This window comes from Poecile atricapillus, chromosome 17 (genome assembly GCF_030490865.1).
Source record: "Poecile atricapillus isolate bPoeAtr1 chromosome 17, bPoeAtr1.hap1, whole genome shotgun sequence".
In the NCBI taxonomy this organism is placed as follows: domain Eukaryota; kingdom Metazoa; phylum Chordata; class Aves; order Passeriformes; family Paridae; genus Poecile; species Poecile atricapillus.
The window spans coordinates 931919-951309 of NC_081265.1; the positions used below are offsets into that span (position 1 = coordinate 931919).

The 19391-nt window shown below is 53.4% G+C and overlaps 1 protein-coding gene across 1 annotated transcript in view; it reads left to right on the forward strand.

Annotated features, from left to right (window-relative positions):
• Positions 1-19391, forward strand: part of RPTOR (regulatory associated protein of MTOR complex 1) — a 103327-nt gene that overhangs the window by 60767 nt on the left and 23169 nt on the right. Inside the window, exons 17-24 of the mRNA XM_058852353.1 lie at positions 937-1077; positions 1966-2083; positions 3291-3431; positions 3843-4001; positions 9826-9944; positions 13611-13714; positions 14513-14693; positions 15467-15577. Of these exons, the coding sequence (XP_058708336.1) occupies positions 937-1077; positions 1966-2083; positions 3291-3431; positions 3843-4001; positions 9826-9944; positions 13611-13714; positions 14513-14693; positions 15467-15577 (1074 nt within the window). The remainder of the gene's footprint in view (positions 1-936; positions 1078-1965; positions 2084-3290; positions 3432-3842; positions 4002-9825; positions 9945-13610; positions 13715-14512; positions 14694-15466; positions 15578-19391) is intronic.

Consider the following 19391-nt stretch of genomic DNA (forward strand, 5'->3'; position numbering starts at 1 on the left):
GAGCTTTGTGTTTGTGTCTGGTTCAGAGAAAGATCTTGCTGCTGTTTCCTCAAGGTGATGCAAATCCAACAAGCCCTGCAAGAGGAGCTTCCAAAGAAATGCAGAGGGAGTTCATAGAGCCCCAAACCCCCGGGACACTGCAGTTAGGAAATGCCACGGTTTTTGCTTCCTTGCATATCAGAAGCTGTTAAAAATGTGGTCCCAAAGCTCACTGTGTTTTGCAAAAAACCCTCTAGTCTTTTTGTCCAAGTATGAAAACTCTTCTCCCCCTGCTGATTGTGGAAATGCATCTTTAATTGGCTGTGTTTTACCTTTGTGACACTCCCAGGAGAGGAGGGATTGTGCAGGGCCTGGCAGTGACTGACAGAGCCCATCACACCCAGCACACACACTGGGAGAAGGGAGCTGAGATAAACAGCTCAGATAACGTGCTGAGATTGGAGATGAGACTCCCCTCCACATCCAGTCTCTGTCCTGCATCCTCCTCCTCCTGCTCCTGGCCTGGTCCTTCCCACTATTTGAGCAGTGTTTCTGCAGAGGTGGGGTGGCTTTCCACAGTTTTCCCTGATTTTTCTCTTTTTTTGCATCATCTACCTTCCCATAAGCCCATCCCTGAAGACTGTAGTCAGCACTCCTATAAAATACCCACATCCCAGCAGGAGCTGTGTGTACCTCGTTCCTGTTAATTAATATTCAAGGCAACACCAACTGGAAGAGTCCCCCACGGGAAGGCAACTGAGTATTCAGGGAAATGAAACACATCCTGCATCTGCAACCGCTCAAAGCTCACTTTGCTGAGGCTGCTGGGGGTGCTGCTCCCCACGGGCTCCCCGCTCACCCGGCACAGGGGTTTGGGTTTCCAGCGCTCCCGTTTGTGGGGAGGAGCGAAGCCCCGCTGGCAGCAGAGGGGACAGGCAGGGCTGTTTGTGTCCCCAGGTTCGCTGTGCCGCTGTCTTTGCTCTGGGGACCTTCGTGGGCAACTCGGCGGAGCGCACGGACCACTCGACCACCATCGACCACAACGTGGCCATGATGCTGGCCCAGCTCATCAACGACGGCAGCCCCATGGTCCGCAAGGTAGGGCTGGGCCCAGCCCCTGCTCTGCCCCCACTGCTGCCTCCCTGCCTAACCCTGTGCTCAGCTCTGCTCGCTGGAAAGATCTCCCCACCTTTAGAGCCCCGGGGATGGATCACAGGCTGCTCCAGAGTGGCTTTGGGAGAGTTACAGTTTCTGATGCACCATCGTACATCAACAGTACATTAAATGGTTTTTGACGTTGTGGATTGTTTTTGAGGGCTGTTCTGAAGTGTCCTAATGTTTGTGTTTACTTTACTGGAACATCAACACCCTGGCAGTTGTCACCGGCACGGCAAAGATTCATTTCTGTTGTCTCGTTCCAGCATTTAATCAGTTTAATTCAAGAGAGAGCTGTGTGTCACACTGAATGCTCTGTGAGATTCATAAATCTCTCCTTGGGAGATCAGTCCCTGAGCAGAGACAGCAGCCAGAGGCAGCTCTGTGTCCTGGCTGCTGCTCCCAGGGGCCAGGCAGGAGGTGGCTCCTGGAGGGGCTGGGTGGGCTGAGAGCCCCCAGCCCCGGAGGGAGTCACACACATCTATGGGCTGGGCCAGGTTCAGGCTGACAAACTTGGGCAGAACCAGCCACAGAACCCCAGCGTGGTTTGGGTTGGAAGGGACCTTAAAGCTCATCTGTTTCCTGCTGCCCCTGGGCAGGGACAGGTCCCACTAGAGCAGGGGAGGAATCCTGTCCAGCTGGAAAAGGCTTGTGAGGAGTTAAGTGTGAGACAGGGTCCTCTGGCTTTCTGCAGTTCACACCTTGAATTAAGGGACAATGATCACCCTGGATGGCCACCCAGTAATGCCAACAGTATTGGTCAGTGTTTGCCTTCAGTCCCTTGTTTCTCACCTGTGCAGCCCTGAGATGTTTCTTGTGCTCTTTCTGCAGGAGCTGGTGGTGGCCCTGAGTCACCTGGTGGTTCAGTACGAGAGCAATTTCTGCACCGTGGCCTTGCAGTTCATAGAAGAGGAGAAGAATTATCCTCTCCCTTCTCCTGCTGCTCCAGGTGGGGGCTTGGCTTTGGCTGGGCAGGAGATGTAGGCCTTGACAGTACTTGGGAATTATTTAAGGAGTTTTCCTAACACAGTGAGCTTGTTGCTGGTGGGGATTTATTAAAGAGCTCTGTTGTGACATGGTGAGTGATGGGGAGGGGAGATCTGCTGTCTGTCCAGCCCTGTGAGCTGTTACACTGGAGAAATCCATCCTCCACTGAGCCCCCACCTAAGCCTTGGCTGTAGCTCACCAGGAGCCTCCTGCCCCATTCAGAGAGATTCTTTCCAGCTCAAGGCTGAAGGATTTGGCCAAGGCAGCACACAGGCTTATTTTGTTTTTCCCCTCTGGAATCACACCTGAATGTTCAGTGTCACACTGACCTGGTGAGAGCTCCATAACACCAAGAACCAGCCCTGCTGCTGTGAGGGCCAGACGAGGAGGGAAAGAGCTCTGTGCTCTGAGCCTGTGGCCCCATCCCTTTCACTGTGTCTGTGGCTTTATGTGAGGAATGAAATGTCCTGGTGAAGTTATCTCAAACTTCACCTTCTTTTTAGATGTAAATCACAGTGGAAGTCTTGAAGAATAGCAGGAGAATCTTGGAGACAAGACTGTGTGCTGTCTCTGCACAGAGTGGTTTAGTGTCCCTGTCCTCTGAATAACTGAATCATATTGGAAAATGAGCTCCTCCCCATTTGCTGCAGGAAATAAACACTGCATGCAGTTTGTACAGTGCTTTTCCTGATCCCAAAGAATCCTGAGGTAGGATGCTCTGGAAGCATTGGCCCCCACCACAGTGCAGCCACTCTGCAGGGCAGCAGAGCAGCTCTTCTGAGACCATGGTGTGTGAAATATGACTTGAAATCAGGCCTGAAGTTTAGTCAGGGAACCAGAATTTTCATAACTCCTGATGATGAGAAAATCCAGGTGGGTTTGATGAGCAGCAGCAGAGAGGAGCTGGCTGATGCTGCCTCAGACTGTCCTGGCACAGCCCCACCTGCACAGAAGAGTCCCCAGGGTCTCTGGGTGGTGCTGGGCTCACCTGGCTTCGTTGGATGTCCCAAACCGCCAGCCTGGCCAGCAGAGGCACGGGATCCACTGCTGAGCCTCATTCCCCTTTAGCCTGACACAGAATGACAAATCCCATTCCCATTTGCTGGGAAATAAGCCCGGGGCTGTGGCTGGGTTTGGTTCCAGCCATAACTGCTGCTCTTGCCTCGCAGAGGGCGGGAGCCTGACCCCGGTGCGGGACGGGCCCTGCACGCCGCGCCTGCGCTCCGTCAGCTCCTACGGCAACATCCGCGCCGTCACCACCGCCAGGAACCTCAACAAGTCCCTGCAGAACCTCAGCCTCAACGAGGAGTGTAAGGCTTGAGAATTCTTCCACTTTTCACGCCCCTTGTGCCAGCCAGGAAACACCACGGGCAGGACAAGGCAGGAACTGGCACTTCAGCCCAAATTGTCCAGCTCCGAGGGCTTGGATGAGGAGCCCTCTCGTAATTAGTTGTAATTTTCTGGTCATTAGCATTGATTTTTCTGAGCATCTGGGGACTGAAAATGTGCCTTCCAGCTTCCAAGCATAAGTGGATTTTTAACTCAATCTTTTGCTTATTCTGTGTTTAATCATTCAGTATTAAAGAGGGGAATTGTGGCTCTGCCCCCTCGGTAAGGGGTTTCCTTCCCTGGGTGTGGCATCATTTAGAGCAGGGCTGTTATGTCTGGGTGAAAATCGTTCCCTCAGTCCTCGTTGCAGCATCTGTGTTGTGTCCTGGCAGCTGGAAGCTCGGTGGCGTTCTCCCCTGGGAACCTGAGCACGAGCAGCAGTGCCAGCAGCACGCTGGGCAGCCCCGAGAACGAGGAGTACATCCTGTCCTTCGAGACCATCGACAAGATGAGACGAGTCAGCTCCTACTCCTCCCTCAACTCCCTCATAGGTGAGCACAGCCCCTCCTGCCCTTCCCCTCGTGCCTGTGTGCAGGGTTGGCATCCTGGCTCCGACAGTTTCTCTCCCTGTCGCGTGTGGCTGGGTCACTGCAGTGGAGGGATGGGAGTGGGAGCTGCTGGCTGCGGTTCTGAGCCTCGCTGCAATCCTGTCAGGGAATTCAGGCACAGAAATGTGGGGGCCACAACAGCTTTGCCTCAAATTACCTGTAGCTTTTCAAACAATCTGAGCCATTTTGGCACGACATCGCAGGCACCATGCAGAAAGACCTGGATTTTGGAATGGCCTCCTTCCAGGGAAAGCAGCATGCACAGGGAAATGCTGGGGGAAGTCTCTATATTTCCTCTGTAATCAGTAAATGGGCCCATATTTTCACTAATCAGTGCAAAGAGAGTAACTCAGGGAGAAACCACCTGGGTGACAGAACTGCCTTGACCAAAGAAACATTTCCTCTGCTCTGTTTTTTAGGAGAATTAATGGTGATTTGGCTCGCCTGAGTTGAAAGATTCAGGGATTGTAATTACTGAGCCCCTGTGGCAGTTTAAAATCATGAGTTCATTAGGAACTTGATCAGTTAATTTGCTTTTGATTATCAGTAATGACATTGGATCTTCTGAAGCATGGCAGGGATGTTAGGAAATTTCTCTCCATCTTGAGCTAGGACTTGAGTTTTCCCCATTCCCACTGGTGACGGCTGGTGGGTGTCTCACAGGAGCTGTGCAGCACAGCTGGAAAAGGCTCTGGAGAGGAGCTGGAGGTGGTGAGGGGAACCTTGGAAAGAGAGAGCAGCTCTCCAAGGCATCCCTCACTCCTGTTCCATCAAAGAGCTCAGACCCAGCTGGAAGCGCAGAGCTTAGAGAAGTGTTTAAAATTCATGACTCGCACAGAATCCCATTACCTCCCCATTTGCCTGCTGCAAGCCAGGCTTTTCTCATTCCTTCTGAAGCATCACCATCCTCCAGCCCTGTCTCCTGCTCCATAAGGAGAGATGCCACCAGCCCCAGCCACCCCCAGAGCTCTGCAGCCCAGGCTGACCCTGTTGCTCAGTGTCCTGATGTGCCTTCAGCTGCAGGGAGCTGGGGGAGCCCAGTGGGGCAGGGACCTGTGACTGAGGGAATGCTGTGCTCTACTCTGTCTCTTCTGAAAGGGGAAATGGGGCTCTGGCTCTGCAGCAGCACCCCTGCCAGGCATCTGAGACAGCCAGAGCAATGGAAAAGATGTTTGGGGCACGTGAGGAGACTCCAAGTGAAGCAGAAATCTCATCTGTAAGAGTGAAAGGAGAAATTTTCAGCCACACACAGCCACACACAGCTGTGTTTCGTGCTCTACATTCCCTAAGCTGATTCATTGATTGCAGAATTCCAGATGGGTTTGGGTTGGGAGCGTCTCTAAAGCTCATCCCTGCCGTGGGCAGGGACACTTTCCACTGTCCCAGGCTGCTCCAAGCCCAAGCTGGCCTTGGACACTTCCAGGGGTCCAGGAGCAGCCCCACCCTGCTGATGCTCAGCTCTTTGTTCCTCTCTGGCAGTTTGAGGAACTTGGTGTGCGAGGGATTGTTCTGGGTCAGTCTCTGCGCTGGCACTGAGGCATCATACAGCGTCCTTCTTGCCAAAGACTTGAGGAGAACCTCTCCATTCCTCCTTGTCCCGTTTTACAAGCAGTTCCTTAGCCAAGTGTGGGCCAGATATTCCCATTGTGGCTCCCCAAATGCAGCAACACTCGCTCTCAGCCAAGCTCTGTGTTCTCTGGCAGCTGCTCCTTGGCCACACGGGCCAGTACCAGGAGACACATTCATTTCTGGCCCAGTTTCCAGCTGGCAAGAGGCAGTTTGTGGTTAGTCAACAAAGACATCATTTTGGAAGGGAAGCTGAGCCTTGCCGCTTTTCCATACAGACACTCATTAATCTTGGTGTCCTGGAAATGTTCAGTTTTAGGGTAGGAAAAGGGATGGAATTAAGAGGGGGGTTTGCACACCTCGAGGCTGATCATTCATATCCAAACTGCACGATGAAAGCCTTTGTCCTACAGAGAGCTTTGCTGGAAAGATTATCTTCAGGAGTGATCAAAGAAGGAGGAAAATAAATCTTGGAGCGATGAAATGCTGGGGAATTGTTGTCTTTTCCAGCAGGAGAGGTTGGGGGTGGAGAACTGTTTGCCATTTCCCAGGATCTGCCTCGGAGTACGAGTGAGGGCGGAGGTTGCTGCAGTGAGGATGAGGAGAGCAGAGGTGGAGGTGGACAGTGAGGTGCAGGAAACAGAGAGTGTCGGGGCAGGGGAGCCTCCCACTCTCTCTGTGTTCATGCTCTGAGATAATGAGGAGCTGGTCAGCCAGCAGTGTGTGCAGCTGGGAACGGCAGCAAAATCCAGGGATTCAGGTGGGCTTTGGAATCAGGAATTCGCTGGGAGGGGGCTGTGTCTCCCTGCTGGTGAGGCCAGCTCTGGCCAGGGGTGCCTGCTCTGAGGAGGAAGCTCCTCATAATGAGCTGCTCCTGGCTCATGTGGGAGCGTGGGGAGCTCCGGCTCTGCCTCTGGAGCTGCCGAGGGTCGGAGCGAGCTCCTGCAGGGCCCTGGGAGGGCTCAGGTGTGCAGGGACCGAGCTGTGCCTGCAGGGACCGGGGCTGTTCCCCCAGCAGAGCCCCGGGGATTTCAGGTGTGCAGGGACCGAGCTGTGCCCGCAGGGACCGGGGCTGTTCCCCCAGCAGAGCCCCAGGAGGGCTCAGGTGTGCAGGGACTGAGCTGTGCCTGCAGGGACCGGGGCTGTTCCCCCAGGAGGGCTCAGGTGTGCAGGGACCGAGCTGTGCCTGCAGGGACCGGGGCTGTTCCCCCAGCAGAGCCCCGGGGATTTCGGGTGTCCCCATCAGCAGGGTCGAGGGCTCTGTGGGATGCTCAGGGATGGAGCAGCTGTGCTTGGCAGTGATGGAAGCAGCTCCCCGAGTCCTCAGGGCTGAGATATCTCAGCTGCATTTCCCTGCACCCGAAGGCTGCGTTCCCTGTCCCTGTGTGCCTGTCTGGAGGTTTCACTGCTGTCCCTCCCCAGGAGCTGACTCGGGGCCAGGTGAGCAGGGAGCAGCCATTGGTCTGTTTTTGCTGCGGTGCCGGTGGGAAGTGGAACTGCCCCATCTGTGGAGGTCGGGGCTTGAAATCACTGCAGTGATTTTTACAGGGGATTGGAAAGAAACCCTGTCCCAGCCTGGCAAATCAAAGGGAATAAAGAAAGCCATCAGCAGTCGGGTTTGCATCCACTGTGGCTCTCCCTGGAGCTGCTGGAGCCCAGCCCGTCCTCGGGGCTCGCAGGTGAACCCAACCCCACGCGTGTGGGGAAAATCAAACTCGGGGAAAAGGCAGGCAATTTATTTTTGACATTCTTAGCAGAGAGGGATCATTTTGTGAACACGTGCAAGGTGCACTGGACTGGCTGGGAGTCGGTGTGACTAATTACAGAGCTGTCTGCTTCCATTAATGGCCAGCCCCTGCTCAGCTACTGGTTTTGCATCTCAGGGACAGTTTGGGCACTGGGAATGTGAAATGGAGCTGCTGTTCCTCCTGCCCCCTCTGCTGCTCCCCTTTCCCAGGGGCTGGAGCTCAGGAGCTGCCAGGGAGCTGTGTCAGATGTGTCAGTCCTGCACTGACTGGGGCGGTGGCAGCAGGGAAGAGCAGCCCTGAGCCCCAGGTGCCTTTGCAGAAATTCCCTGTGTTCTCCTCAAAGGCTGCCAGGCGAAGGGGGAATTGCACTGGCACGGTTCTGCTTAAAATTTGGTTTTTCCCTGACACTTAGATGTATAAAAAATGTCGCTGGGTTTCTTTCTCTGTGAGCGAGGTGGTTATCAGAGCCCTTGGGAAATCAGAGGGTGCCCCCCTCACTCTTCCCCCTCTCCCTTTCCTTTTACTCTCTTTCAAGGGCTTTAAAGAATTGAAGGCATCCCGATTTCCCAGTGGCCCTTATGTAACAGGCTGGAGTGTGGGAGGCAGAGCTCTGGGCACAGCTCTGGGCACACCTCAGACGTTACCTGGCTGCTGCTTCACGAGCTGAGCCTTTTTTCCTCCCACTCCTTGTAGCACTTTGCCTCTCTCCCTTCTCGTTCTTTATCCTTCCCCCTCCAGTTTTTTCTTTCCTTGGTAATAGAAGCTTCCAGGATTTAACATTGTTATATATTTACAGCCTTTGCAATTTTACGATATTATATAAATATTATACAATATTGCATAAATATATGTTTACAGCCATTACAATTTACAGCCTTATAACAATTTACATTGTTGGAGGTTTTACAGCATTGCCAGTGCCTAAAGGGGCTCCAAGAGAGCTGGAGAGGAGATTTCCACAAGGGCCTGGAGTACCAGGGCACGGGGGATGGCTTCCCTCTGCCAGATGGATACTGGGGAGAAATTCTTCCCTGTGAGCAGGGTGAGGCCCTGCATCCCTGGCAGTGTCCCAGGCCAGGCTGGAATAACCTGGGAGTGTGGAAGGTGTGGGCTTTAAGTGCCCAAGCACCGTGGGGTTCTCTGGTTTGTCAGGCCCTGTCCCTGGGCTGCCTTGGGAGGGTTGGGATCAGCTGCAGGATCTGCCTGGGGCACCCCCAGCACACGAGCAGCACGGGCTGGGTGCTGCCTTCAGAAACACCTGGGAGATTTCCAGGTGCCAATTCAAGCAGATGTCACTTGGAACATCCTTTGGGTGCCAGGTGAGAGGGAGGGGTCGGGTTTTGGGGGCTGCCTTGGCCCTTTGAAGGGGGATTTGTCACAATCTGGGCAGAGGAAGGTTCCCCTTTCAGATCAGCAGCCAAGGGCAGCCCGCAGGCTCCTGGCTCCTGTTGCTGCTCCCAGCCAGTGCTCAGAACTGCTCTGTCCCAGCCTGCTGTGCTGCTTTAGGGATCAGCTTTACTCTGCCAGGTGAGGAGCTGCTTGGTGACCAAGGGGCCCTTTCCTCCCAACTTTATATTTAGATGCCTCCAGAAACACGGGAGGAAAAGCAGTAACAGCTTGATCTGTCATTTAGCACTGATTGTGACTCATCTGAAATCTCTATTTTAGCTCTTTTTTTGTTGTTAGTGCAACCACTTTAACATTGTCCAAATGGCTCCACTCCCAGCCGGGGCGTTGCACGATCAGACACCGGCAGGGTTCGGAGGCAGAATAACAAATTCTCACCCAAAAGCAGCAAAATAAAATGTTCACGGAATTTTGTCAGTTGTTGCAAATGCTTATTAATTTGATTTGTACTTTGAATCTGTCAGTCCCTTCTGCTGAAATACTGAACAGCTGATCTGCTCATTAAATAACAAATTGGAGGAATTGATACAAATGTCAATAGGAAAGACTGAGTTGGACTCGCTGATTCCTGGGGGCTCAACTCCTAAAGCTTTGCTTTAAACACTTAGGAAACTTGCAGAGTGTCCAAACCCCTGAACAATTCCATAGAAATAAGCACAGCAGTGTAAGGCAGTGAGTGTGGATTTACACCATTAGGTATTTCCTCTCAGGAAACCCAGACATGATCCACTCAGCCTTTCCAGGTGATTTGCTTCCGGAGCCTGGAAAAGCAGGAGTTTGACTGGAGATGGTTTAGGGAGTCTTTAATTTGTTTTGCTTCCTCTCACTTTGATTTCACAAGCCCTCGCAGAGTTCACAGACAGGCAAAAGGGAGACAAAATGCCCATGTGGGATGTTTTTGAGCTCCTCTCTTGATGTTCCCTGAGATGTCATCGGGTTGTTTGGAGTTCTAATGAATTTTCTCACGTCAGATCAAAGAAGCGGAGTTGATGGATTGTCATGTGCTGCAGGGCTTTGGGCTTTGTTGTGTTTTTTTATTATTCTAGGTGTGAGTTTCAACAGTGTTTATACCCAGATTTGGAGGGTGCTCCTTCACCTGGCTGCTGACCCCTATCCCGACGTGTCCGACCTGGCCATGAAGGTTCTCAACAGCATTGCCTACAAGGTATGTGCCTGTGCCTGCCAGCTGCTTGGATCTGGATCTTTTCATGCTCAGGCAAGGCTTAGGCAGGCTGACCTGGATGGGTCTGTTGGAGTGCTCTGCCTTTTGCAGAAGGAGCTTTTAATGCTTCACCATGATAAACTCTGCTCTGAACTCTTGATCAGGTAAAATGAATAAATGGGGGAGGGCCTGGGGTTGTTTTAGGGTATAAATTAGGTGCAGACCTCAGACTGTAGGTCTGGTTTAGAAGTCTACTTGTCTAGATCAGTCCCTGGGATAAACCTTAAGTATCCTTCATTAAATTATCCGTTTGCAAACTGATTTAGATAATGCAAGTGGGACTGGCCTGCAGACTGAAGCCACAACGGCTCTCCAACCCAGGTGAACTAGTACATGTGAGTCAGCATGCAGACCCCTGCCACTCCTCACCCCAGCCCAGGCTGGGTGCCTAAACCTCCATCCTCATCCCATCTCATCCTGGGGGTGACAAGATGTCCCTGGAGGTGCCACCCTGGGGCAGCACCTTCCCCCTGCCCAGGCCACCCCAGGACATCTTCCCACCCCGTGTGTCCCCTGGCTGGGCACAGAAAGCTCTGTGTGAACCTTTCTGGCCACTCCAGCATCCAGACCATGAGCCATTGCACTGGGAACTCTCTTACTGGGCCTTTCCAGGGAATAACCCCAGATCCTCAGCCTGGGGCTGTGGAGCTGGAGCTGCAGTAAGAGATGCCAGCATTGTGCGCTGCCATCTTAATGCCTCAGAGATCTCTGCTTTGAAATCACATCTTCTCTGGAGACAGGAGTTACTGGCTTGAGCTCTGGTTTGTTTGAAGTGCACGTGCCAGTGAGTGGTAAGGGCTGGGTTTGGGACAGAGAATTCTCTTGGCAGTGGGGGCAGCAAGCTGAGCCCTTCCCTGGCGAGACAGGGGTACAACAAATGACAGGCTGGAGATGCCAAATGAGGGGAAGAAGGAAAGGAAAAGGTGGAAGATTTCCCCCTCTCTGCTCTAGATGCATGAAACTGTTTCAGTTCTGCGTTTGGAAGGCTCTTTGCAAAATGAAATGTTATTAAAAGGGATATAAAGAGGACCCAGATCTGCTTTTCCTGACTGAAATGGGTTTTCAGGAGTTGCTTCCTGGCCAATGGGGAGGCGGATGGGGATCGATGTTGGTATCGATGCTGCTGTGCCAGCAGGAGCTGTGATCATTCTGTTGTCATATCCCTAGGGAATGCTGGCACTGCTGGGGGGAATTCTGTGTTGTCTCTAGCAATGTGGGGCTGGCTGTGCTGGTGCTGACCCGAGTCCCAAAGCGCAGGTGATGGGTCTCATGCATCTCACACTGCACGGCTGGGCCAGCTGCTCTGCCCCTGCTTCCTATGGCAACAGCTCTTCCAACAGCCTTGGAAAACAGGAAGCATTCCCATTTGCAAGGATTTTTATCTGGGGATGCTTCAGTGGACAAAACTGATTTGTTCTTCTTTGCCTTAGCCCCGAGATCCACAAGGCAAGTGTTCAGCCCTGGGCTGGCTGCTGCGCACATCGGGGGCTTTGCTTTGGCCAGCACCACCTGCCTCAGGTGGCTTCTAACAGGGCTTTTGAATGGAAACAAAACCCCCAAAACACAAAGCACCCAGCCTGTGACCTGCCCACCTCAGGGGGCTTTCAGGCTCAGCTCCTGGGCTGGCCTTTCCTGCCCCGCTTGGCCGTGCCGTGGGTGGTGCTGCCGGAGCACGGCCGAGCTCCAGGCTCTGCTGGGAGCTCAGGCAGGAGCTGGCCGGTGTCTGATGCAAATCAGTGACAATTAAAGCTTTGCTCACTGTGTCCTGAGACCTTTCCTTCGTGCTGATGGAGCTTGTTGGATGTAGAAGGGAGCGCTGGACGTGGGCACCGCTCCTCCCCAGTGTGTGCAAGCTCTGCCCACTCGGGGCTTGAATTTTACCAGCAAATGCAAACAAAAATTGTTCTTCTTGCCTAAACAAAAACACTGCCTCAGGTGATGTAAAACACTTGAATGTACCAGGGGTTTCATATTTTGGTTTAATTACTGTAAAATTCAGGGAAGAAGAGGTTTCAATTTGGAGCTGGGCCAGCTGAGGTTTTCTTCTGTTGGCACAGCTGAGCAGAACGCTGGGTCTGGGGGACCTGGCTGGGGCTGGGGGCTTCAGGGGGAGCAGCTGACCAAGCTGTCCATGGGCTTCCACATCTGGAGAGTGCTGGGGGACCAAACATTGCAGAACCATGGAATGGGTTGAGTGGGAAGAGACCTTAAACTCATCCCATTCCACCCCTGCCATGGCAGGGACACCTTCCCCTGTCCCAGCTGCTCCAGCCCCAGTGTCCAGCCTGGCCTTGGGCACTGCCAGGGATCCAGGGCAGCCCCAGCTGCTCTGGGCACCTGTGCCAGCCCTCCCCACGCTCACAGGAGGGAATTTCTCAATGTCCCATCCAAGCCAGCCCCTCTGGAGACATTCCAAAGCCCCTGGAATCCTGTGTCACTTGCTCCAGGTGGCCCTGCCTTGGCAGGGGTTTGACCTGGGTGATCTCCCGAGCTCCCTTCCATCCCCACTGTTCTGAGATTCTGTGATTGTTGTTACCAAACGAGAGCAGAGTGTCCTGCTCGGGTTTTTAGCGGAGCCAGGACTGTGGATCTGTTTCTCCAGAAGGGCTCTGGGGCTGTGCTGGGTGTGAGCAGCCGGTGTGTGGGCTGCCCAGGCGTGCAGCCTTCCTGCAGGGAATCTGCTGCTGTTCTGTTCCCTGTGCTCATTAGGCACTGCTGGGCCTCACCCAGGCTGCGGCTGCCTTGGGATTTATGTTTATGATGCAGATGGGAATGGTGCAGTTCTCCTTCCCGGCCTGAGCCTTGGAAAATGCCCAGACCTGCTTTCTGTGAGCACCAAAACAAACAACAAGGAGCCAGGGTTCAGTGTTGGCCTCCAGAGACTTTCTGAAATCAAAAACTCTTAGAGAGGAATATTTGCTTCAGCCCAGGTTGCTTTGTCCAGGTGTTTTTTAATGGAAGGCTTGGGGCTGAATGACAGAATCACAGAATCATTTAGGCTGGAAAATCCCTCTGAGCCCACCCAGTCCAACCATTCCCCCAGCACTGCCAAGGCCACCACTGCCCCATGTCCCCAAGTGCCACATGCACATGGCTGGTAAATCCCTCCAGGGATGGGGACTGCACCCCTGCCCTGGGCAGCACAGCCAGGGCTGCACAGCCCTTCCAGGGAAGGAATCTTCCCCAGTACCCAACCTAAACCTCCCGTGGCACAACCTGAGGCCATTTCCTCTTGTTCTCTTGTCCCTGGGAGCAGAACCCTGCTGCCCTTTCCTGCCAGGGGCTGGTGCAGAGCCCTGAGGCTCCTTTCCCCCAGGCTCAGATCGTGCTCTGTCATTCACAGTCACGGTGGGAGCCGCAGGGCTCAGCCATGAGGGAAGGGCTGGTGGCAGCCCTGGGCAGCTGAGGGTTCCCAGCCTGTGCCCCTGCCCTGGCTTTGGGCTGCTGGGGCAGGCTCAGGGTGCAGAGGCTCCCTCGGGTGAGCAGTGCTGCTGGAATGAGCAGTGAAACCAGCTGGTGTTGGTGGCCAGGGGTTGGTGAGACCCCAGAGCCCCCAGGGAGCTCCCCCTGCCCGGGCTGGCCGTGCTCAGGCTCCTGTGTTCTCCCCAGGCCACGGTGAACGCTCGCCCCCAGCGCATCCTGGACACCTCCTCGCTCACCCAGTCGGCCCCTGCCAGCCCCACCAACAAGGGGATGCACATCCACCAAGTGGGGTAAGTCCAGCCCGGCCTTCCAGAACCTTCTGTGGGTGGGGTGGCTGCTCCCTGCCCGGCCCCATCCCAGGGAGCTGCCCTGGGGACTGGGAATGTGGCTCCTGCTCTGGGGAGGTGTCCAGGAAGGAAAGCTCTGGGAAAAGGTGGGGAGTTTCTTCCCATTTTCCTTTAGGGCCAAGAGTAACAAGCCCAGCTGGGTGTCCAACAGAAAACTGAAAGGCAGAGCTGACTTTGGCTGCTTTCACCTTCCCTGAGTTGTGGTGCCCAAATTCCCATTGACGTCTGAGCTGTGTCTGCTGCACTTGCAGCTGATAAAAGCTGAGGTTAACTGATGGACAGCACACCCTGCCTAAACTGCAGGGAAACAGAGACTGCTGGGGGCTGAAAACAGGATTATTTCCCAAATCTCCTCTCCAAGAGACAGCACCACACGTTAGATCTGCTGGTCCCATAACCAGTGTGCACCAGTAAGATTCCAAGTTGGAACAGAGGGCCCAGTTTAAATTCAAATGGTTTGAAGCTTCAGTCCCCCCATGGAAATGCAGTGCCTGGTCTGGGTGACAGGTCAGGCATCACAGATTCCCAGAACATGAAGGTTCATCCTCTCAGTGTGGAGTTGGCACAGTCACAGATTGGTTTGGGGTCGGTTTGGCCTTTGGAGGAATTGTGATGTTTCTGCCAAGGAGGCACCACAGTGAAACACAAACTTGTGAGAAAGAAAAATGCAAAGAACGTAACACACACACAAACCTCGTGTCCAGTGGTACCCAAACCCTGTCCCTCTGTCCTGTCCCTCAGAGGGTCACCCCCAACCACGAGCACCAGCAGCTCCAGCCTGACCAACGAGGTGCCCAAGCAGCCGGTGAGCCGGGACCTGGCGTCCGTGCGCCCCAACGTCACCAACGTGGGTGTCCAGTACACCCCCCACTCCCACCAGTTCCCCAGGACAAGGAAAATGTTTGACAAAGGCCCAGAACAGGTAAGGAGACTTAGCTCTGACAGCTTCTCCCCACTGGGGTTTGTCCCACTTTCCGTTGGTTGTGGTTTATTTCTGTGCATCCCTCGTTTGCTTCCAGCTGCTGCTAATCCAGATTGGCTGCCTCTAACCAGCCAAATAAAAATTGATTTATTTATTTTCTTCAGGATAAATTGTGTTTTATGGCTTTTGATAGGGCATTATTCACTTCTGCCACTAAGCAATGTGTCTAATCAGAGTCCATGGCTTACTCTTCAGTAAATATCTGCGTGCCCAAGTGCCAGCCCAGAGTCAGCCCCTGACCCTCGGGGCTGCTCTCCAGCAGAGCAGGGACAAGGGACAGCTGTGGCCACAAGGAGAAGCTGCTGCAGCCCCAGCAGCAGTTCCCTTCTCTGGGCTTTGGCAGCACCAGCCTGGATTGTATTTCTGGGAGCTGAGGGAATGGAGCAGCTTTTCCCTTTTCCCTTGGGGTGTCCTGTGCTGTGTGACAGACACTCATCCACTCATCCTCACCCATCCCTGCTGCTCCCTGCACCACATCCTTGGGAGCCTGTGCCAGAACTGCTGCTGGGACCTCTCTGAGGAGCCATGGGGCTGCTCCAGCTGAGGGAACGTGCACCTTTCACTGGAGTGACCGTAGCACCCCAGCCCAAAGCCGTGTGCTGGGCAGGGCTGGAGGTTTCTGTGCCTGCCTGGGGCAGTAGGGGTGTCCCTGGGGGTGTCCCTGGGGGTGTCCCTGGCCCTGCAGGTGGGTGACCCCTGTCCCCTCCCCACAGACAGCCGATGATGCTGACGATGCCGTGGGACACAAGAGCTTCATCTCGGCCGCGGTGCAGACGGGGTTCTGTGACTGGAGCGCCAAGTACTTCGCCCAGCCCGTCATGAAGGTAACCCTGCTGGGCTGGGCTGGCCCTGGCCCTCTGTCCCTTCTCTCTCCTGCCAGCTGGGGAGGCAAAGGAATGGATTTCCTTACATAGTGTCAGTAAGAGGGAAGGAGGGAGCAGAGGGGTCAGTGAGGGTGGGACAGACAGGGGGGGAAGTGCTCAGCTCCCCATGGAGCACAATCCCCAAAAGATGTAGGAATGAGGAGAGGTTCTGTGTCCAGATCCCCCAGTTCTGCCTGGTTGCACTGCAGAGTTGTTCCATCTGAAATGTTGTGCTCCTCTGCATATAGAAAATGGCATGATAGCTAAAATGAATTGGTTTTTAAAATAAATAAATGGAATAAGGAAGGCCCTTTTTCCCAGAAGGGGAAGTGAGAGGCTGCAGAAAGAGAGATGCAGTTTGCCTTCTGACATTCCAGCTGAATCTCCTGGCTGTGGTAAAAGAAGTGGTGGAGGGAGGATGCCCTGGGGGAGGCCACGGTGGCAGCAGGACAGACCCTCTGCCCCACTGTCCTCACTGGGATCTGGGCTCTGCTTCCAGCAGACACCTTTAACTCACAGAGGAGGAAGTGAGAGGGGCTGGATGCCCACAAGTGCCTGGAGAGAGCTTGGGGAGCTTTATTGTTGGGTTTTAAGGTTTAAAAAATGTAAGAAGTTGTGTTATAGTGAAGAATAAGGGTGGAAATGACAAATTTGCATCCAGGTCTCTTCAGAAGTGACTTGTTTGGGTAACTAAGTTGTCTCTGTGTGAAGTGAGAGAGAAAATGAAACCTTGTTCCAGGAAAAACTCAAACCAGAGCTCTTAAGAGATGGGCAAAGATATCAGTGGCTGGAAAGAGAAGCTGTTAAATTCCCAGAATGTTTTAGCCAAAGCTCAGGATTCAGGTTTAGGTCTGAAACAGGACAAGCAGTAAATCTCCTTCATTAAAGGCAACTTTCAGGTGCTCTGGGAGTCTCAGGGAGCCCGAAGGTGTCAGGACTTTGAGCTCCATCTCTTGGAGGGGTTGCCAGGCCCGGCAGGGACGATGCCCAGGCTCCATTAATGCCTCTCACAGCGGATGTTTGTGTCCAAGCCCTGCTGCTGAGGTGGTGATAATGAGGAAATGGTGTGGGTTTAGTGCTGCCTCACCAGAGCTGGGATCATCCCCACGCTCCTGGAATGTTCAGGTGCTGGGGTGAGTAATTGCCAGAGTTTAAGGATATCAGAACAGGGCAGGCTCTTGATTTCCAGAGGGAATCACCAGTGAAGCGGTTGCCTGACACTTCCTCAGCTGCTGTGAAATTCCCTTTCTGCTGGAACCATTCCTTAGGGCACATCTGGGATGTGGGGCTGGGCTGCCTGGCCAAGCTTCCACCGGGGTTTTTCTCCTCAGGATGAGGAGTCCAGGTTGACTCAAGCTCAGAGCAGAGCACAAGAGGAGGAAGGTGATGTGTGAGCTCTTAGTTGTTATTAAAATCATTTGTCTGCTCCTTAAGAAAACCTCTTCCCAGGGAAGAGGGGGTCTTTATTAATCAAATAAATCAGGGTAGGCACGGGCAGTGGGGACATGGGGAGCTCTGTGGGGGAGTGGCTTTACTACTACTTCCTGCACATAAAATAGACTAAATTGCTTTAGGGGAGACAATAAAAAACGTGCAGCATTCCCATACTAATTCACAGGAGCCAGGGAGGGGAGGCATGGAAAGGGAGGGGTTCTGCAGTCCCAGAGTGCTCTGTGTCTCCCAGGGAGCCATGAGTGAACCAAATCTCTGTTTTCTAATCACACAAGGGAGAGAATTGATTTCCCTGTTACTTCTGCACAGCAGCTTTGAAAGGCCAAGGAGAGGGAGTTTTCTGCAGGTGTTAGCCTGTCCTAGCAGGGAATGATAGGTAACTTTGGGATTGGACTGGCTGGTGCAAGGGACAGGGAGAAATGTCTCTGTGAGAACTTTCTCTGAGCTTTCTTGGCTGGAAGTCAGGGCTGACAGCTCGAGTGCTGCCTGAGTTTCCATGGAGTCCCTGTTCCTGCAGTCCCTGTTCCTGCAGCAACAGGGAACAGTCCTGGCTGGTGGCTGCTGCCTTTTGGGAGCTTCAGCCTCATGAAAAAGGCTAAAAGTGTAGCAAGTACTGATGGAAAAATGACATTGACGCTTAATTCCAGCCGTTCTTTTGGAGCTGCTGCCTGCCTTCATAAACAGGGAAAGACAAGACAACTGTTCCTGTAATGAATAAACATTAAATGACTGTGAGTGCATCTTAGTCATATTTAATTTATGGATTTAGTTTTGCTTCATGGACCTTGCCCTGAGAATGCTTTCACTGGAAAGACTGAGGGATTAATTTCCAGTGTAAATCAGGGGCTCCGTTTCAAGCCATCATTCCAGGTTTGATTTATTGATTATCTAATCAAATAAAAGGAGAAGGAAAACGCTGCACTGGAAATTCTCCATGTGCCAGGAAAAGCAGGTCCCTAGCCCAGCTCTGATCTCTGCAGAAGCTTTTCCTCTTCCTGCAATCCCTCGTGGCTCAGGGCTGTTCTGGGAGCCACGGGGCGCAGGAAAGCCTCGGTGCCAGCTGTCAGGAAGTCCTGAGTCAAGGAGAGCGGGAGCCAGCATCTGTTATTTCCAGGGCTGGCAGAACATGCAGGCAGGAGCTGGGAAGGATCCTGGAAGGTGAGAATTACATAAGCAGCCCTTCCTGCTCCATCCCTGCCGGAGCTGCTGCGCTGCGCCTTGGCCCTGGCTGGGAGTCCTGGGAGGGGAGTGAGATCCTGCAGCTGCTGCAGGAATGCTGAGCAGGGAGAGCTGGATTTGCCTCTGGAGCCTTCTGCCAGCTGCTCCCTGCTCCCCTCCTGGCACCCACTGCCAGGGGAGAGGCAGAGACCCAGCTCAGAGAGGGAAAACTGCGCTGGGAGGGTGCAGGTGCTGCCTGGTCCCTGCCTGGGGGAGGCTGGAGCCCTGGGAGGGACCTGTCACTGTCCCCATCCTGCAGCTGGCCTTCAGCTTTCCACAGATCCCCCCTCCCTGCTGCCAGGATGATCCCCAGAGCCACAGGGGGTGGCTGTGGGGGCCAGCACAGCTTTTACCTGCGTGCTCTGACTCTTCCCTGGGCTTCCTTTAATTTATTCCTGGAGAAGCTGGATTTTCATTAAGGTGTAGGTGTCATCTCTCCCCTCTCAAATTCCTTTGATGTATTTTAGCCCAGGTTTGTTTACTGCTTTTCATTAGGGGTCGTTTGTCATTGCCTGTCTAATAGGTGTTGTGCTGAAATAAAGTGCTTTTTTCTTTGCCAGGAGGAAAGGTGGAGGGTGGGCTTCTTATTTTTTATTTATTTCACAGAAGCAGAAGTCCAACTCAGTCACAGCTGTTTTCCAAAGGATAACATGGTTTGAAGGCAGTGTTTGTAACAGTGACAGATGATTTAAACACTTTCTTATTCAGGGAAAACAGGGTTTGTTTGTGGGGAATTTGTCTTCCTTCTCCAAGAGTTGGAAGGACCTTTGGAACAACCAGCATCAAAGGAAGCTGGATCAGGACCCTGTAGCTCAGCTCCTTATTCAATCCAAGGATGGTTCTGGAGCAGGGGAGTCTTGGGTAATTTTTTAAGAATGAAAAACCCCTCACATATAGCTCCTGCCATGGTTTGGGGTGAGATCTTACAAGTTTATTCCATTTGAACCTGTGTTCTGAGTAAGGGTGGGAATACCCGTGGGGCTGGCCTGACCTGGCCTCGTGCCTGGAGCACAGGTTTTGGAGGGGAGCCTTGGGGTGCTGGAGCTGTGAATAGATCTCATCAAATGGCTCAGAGTGGCTGTGACTGCAGGGCCACTCCCCAGTT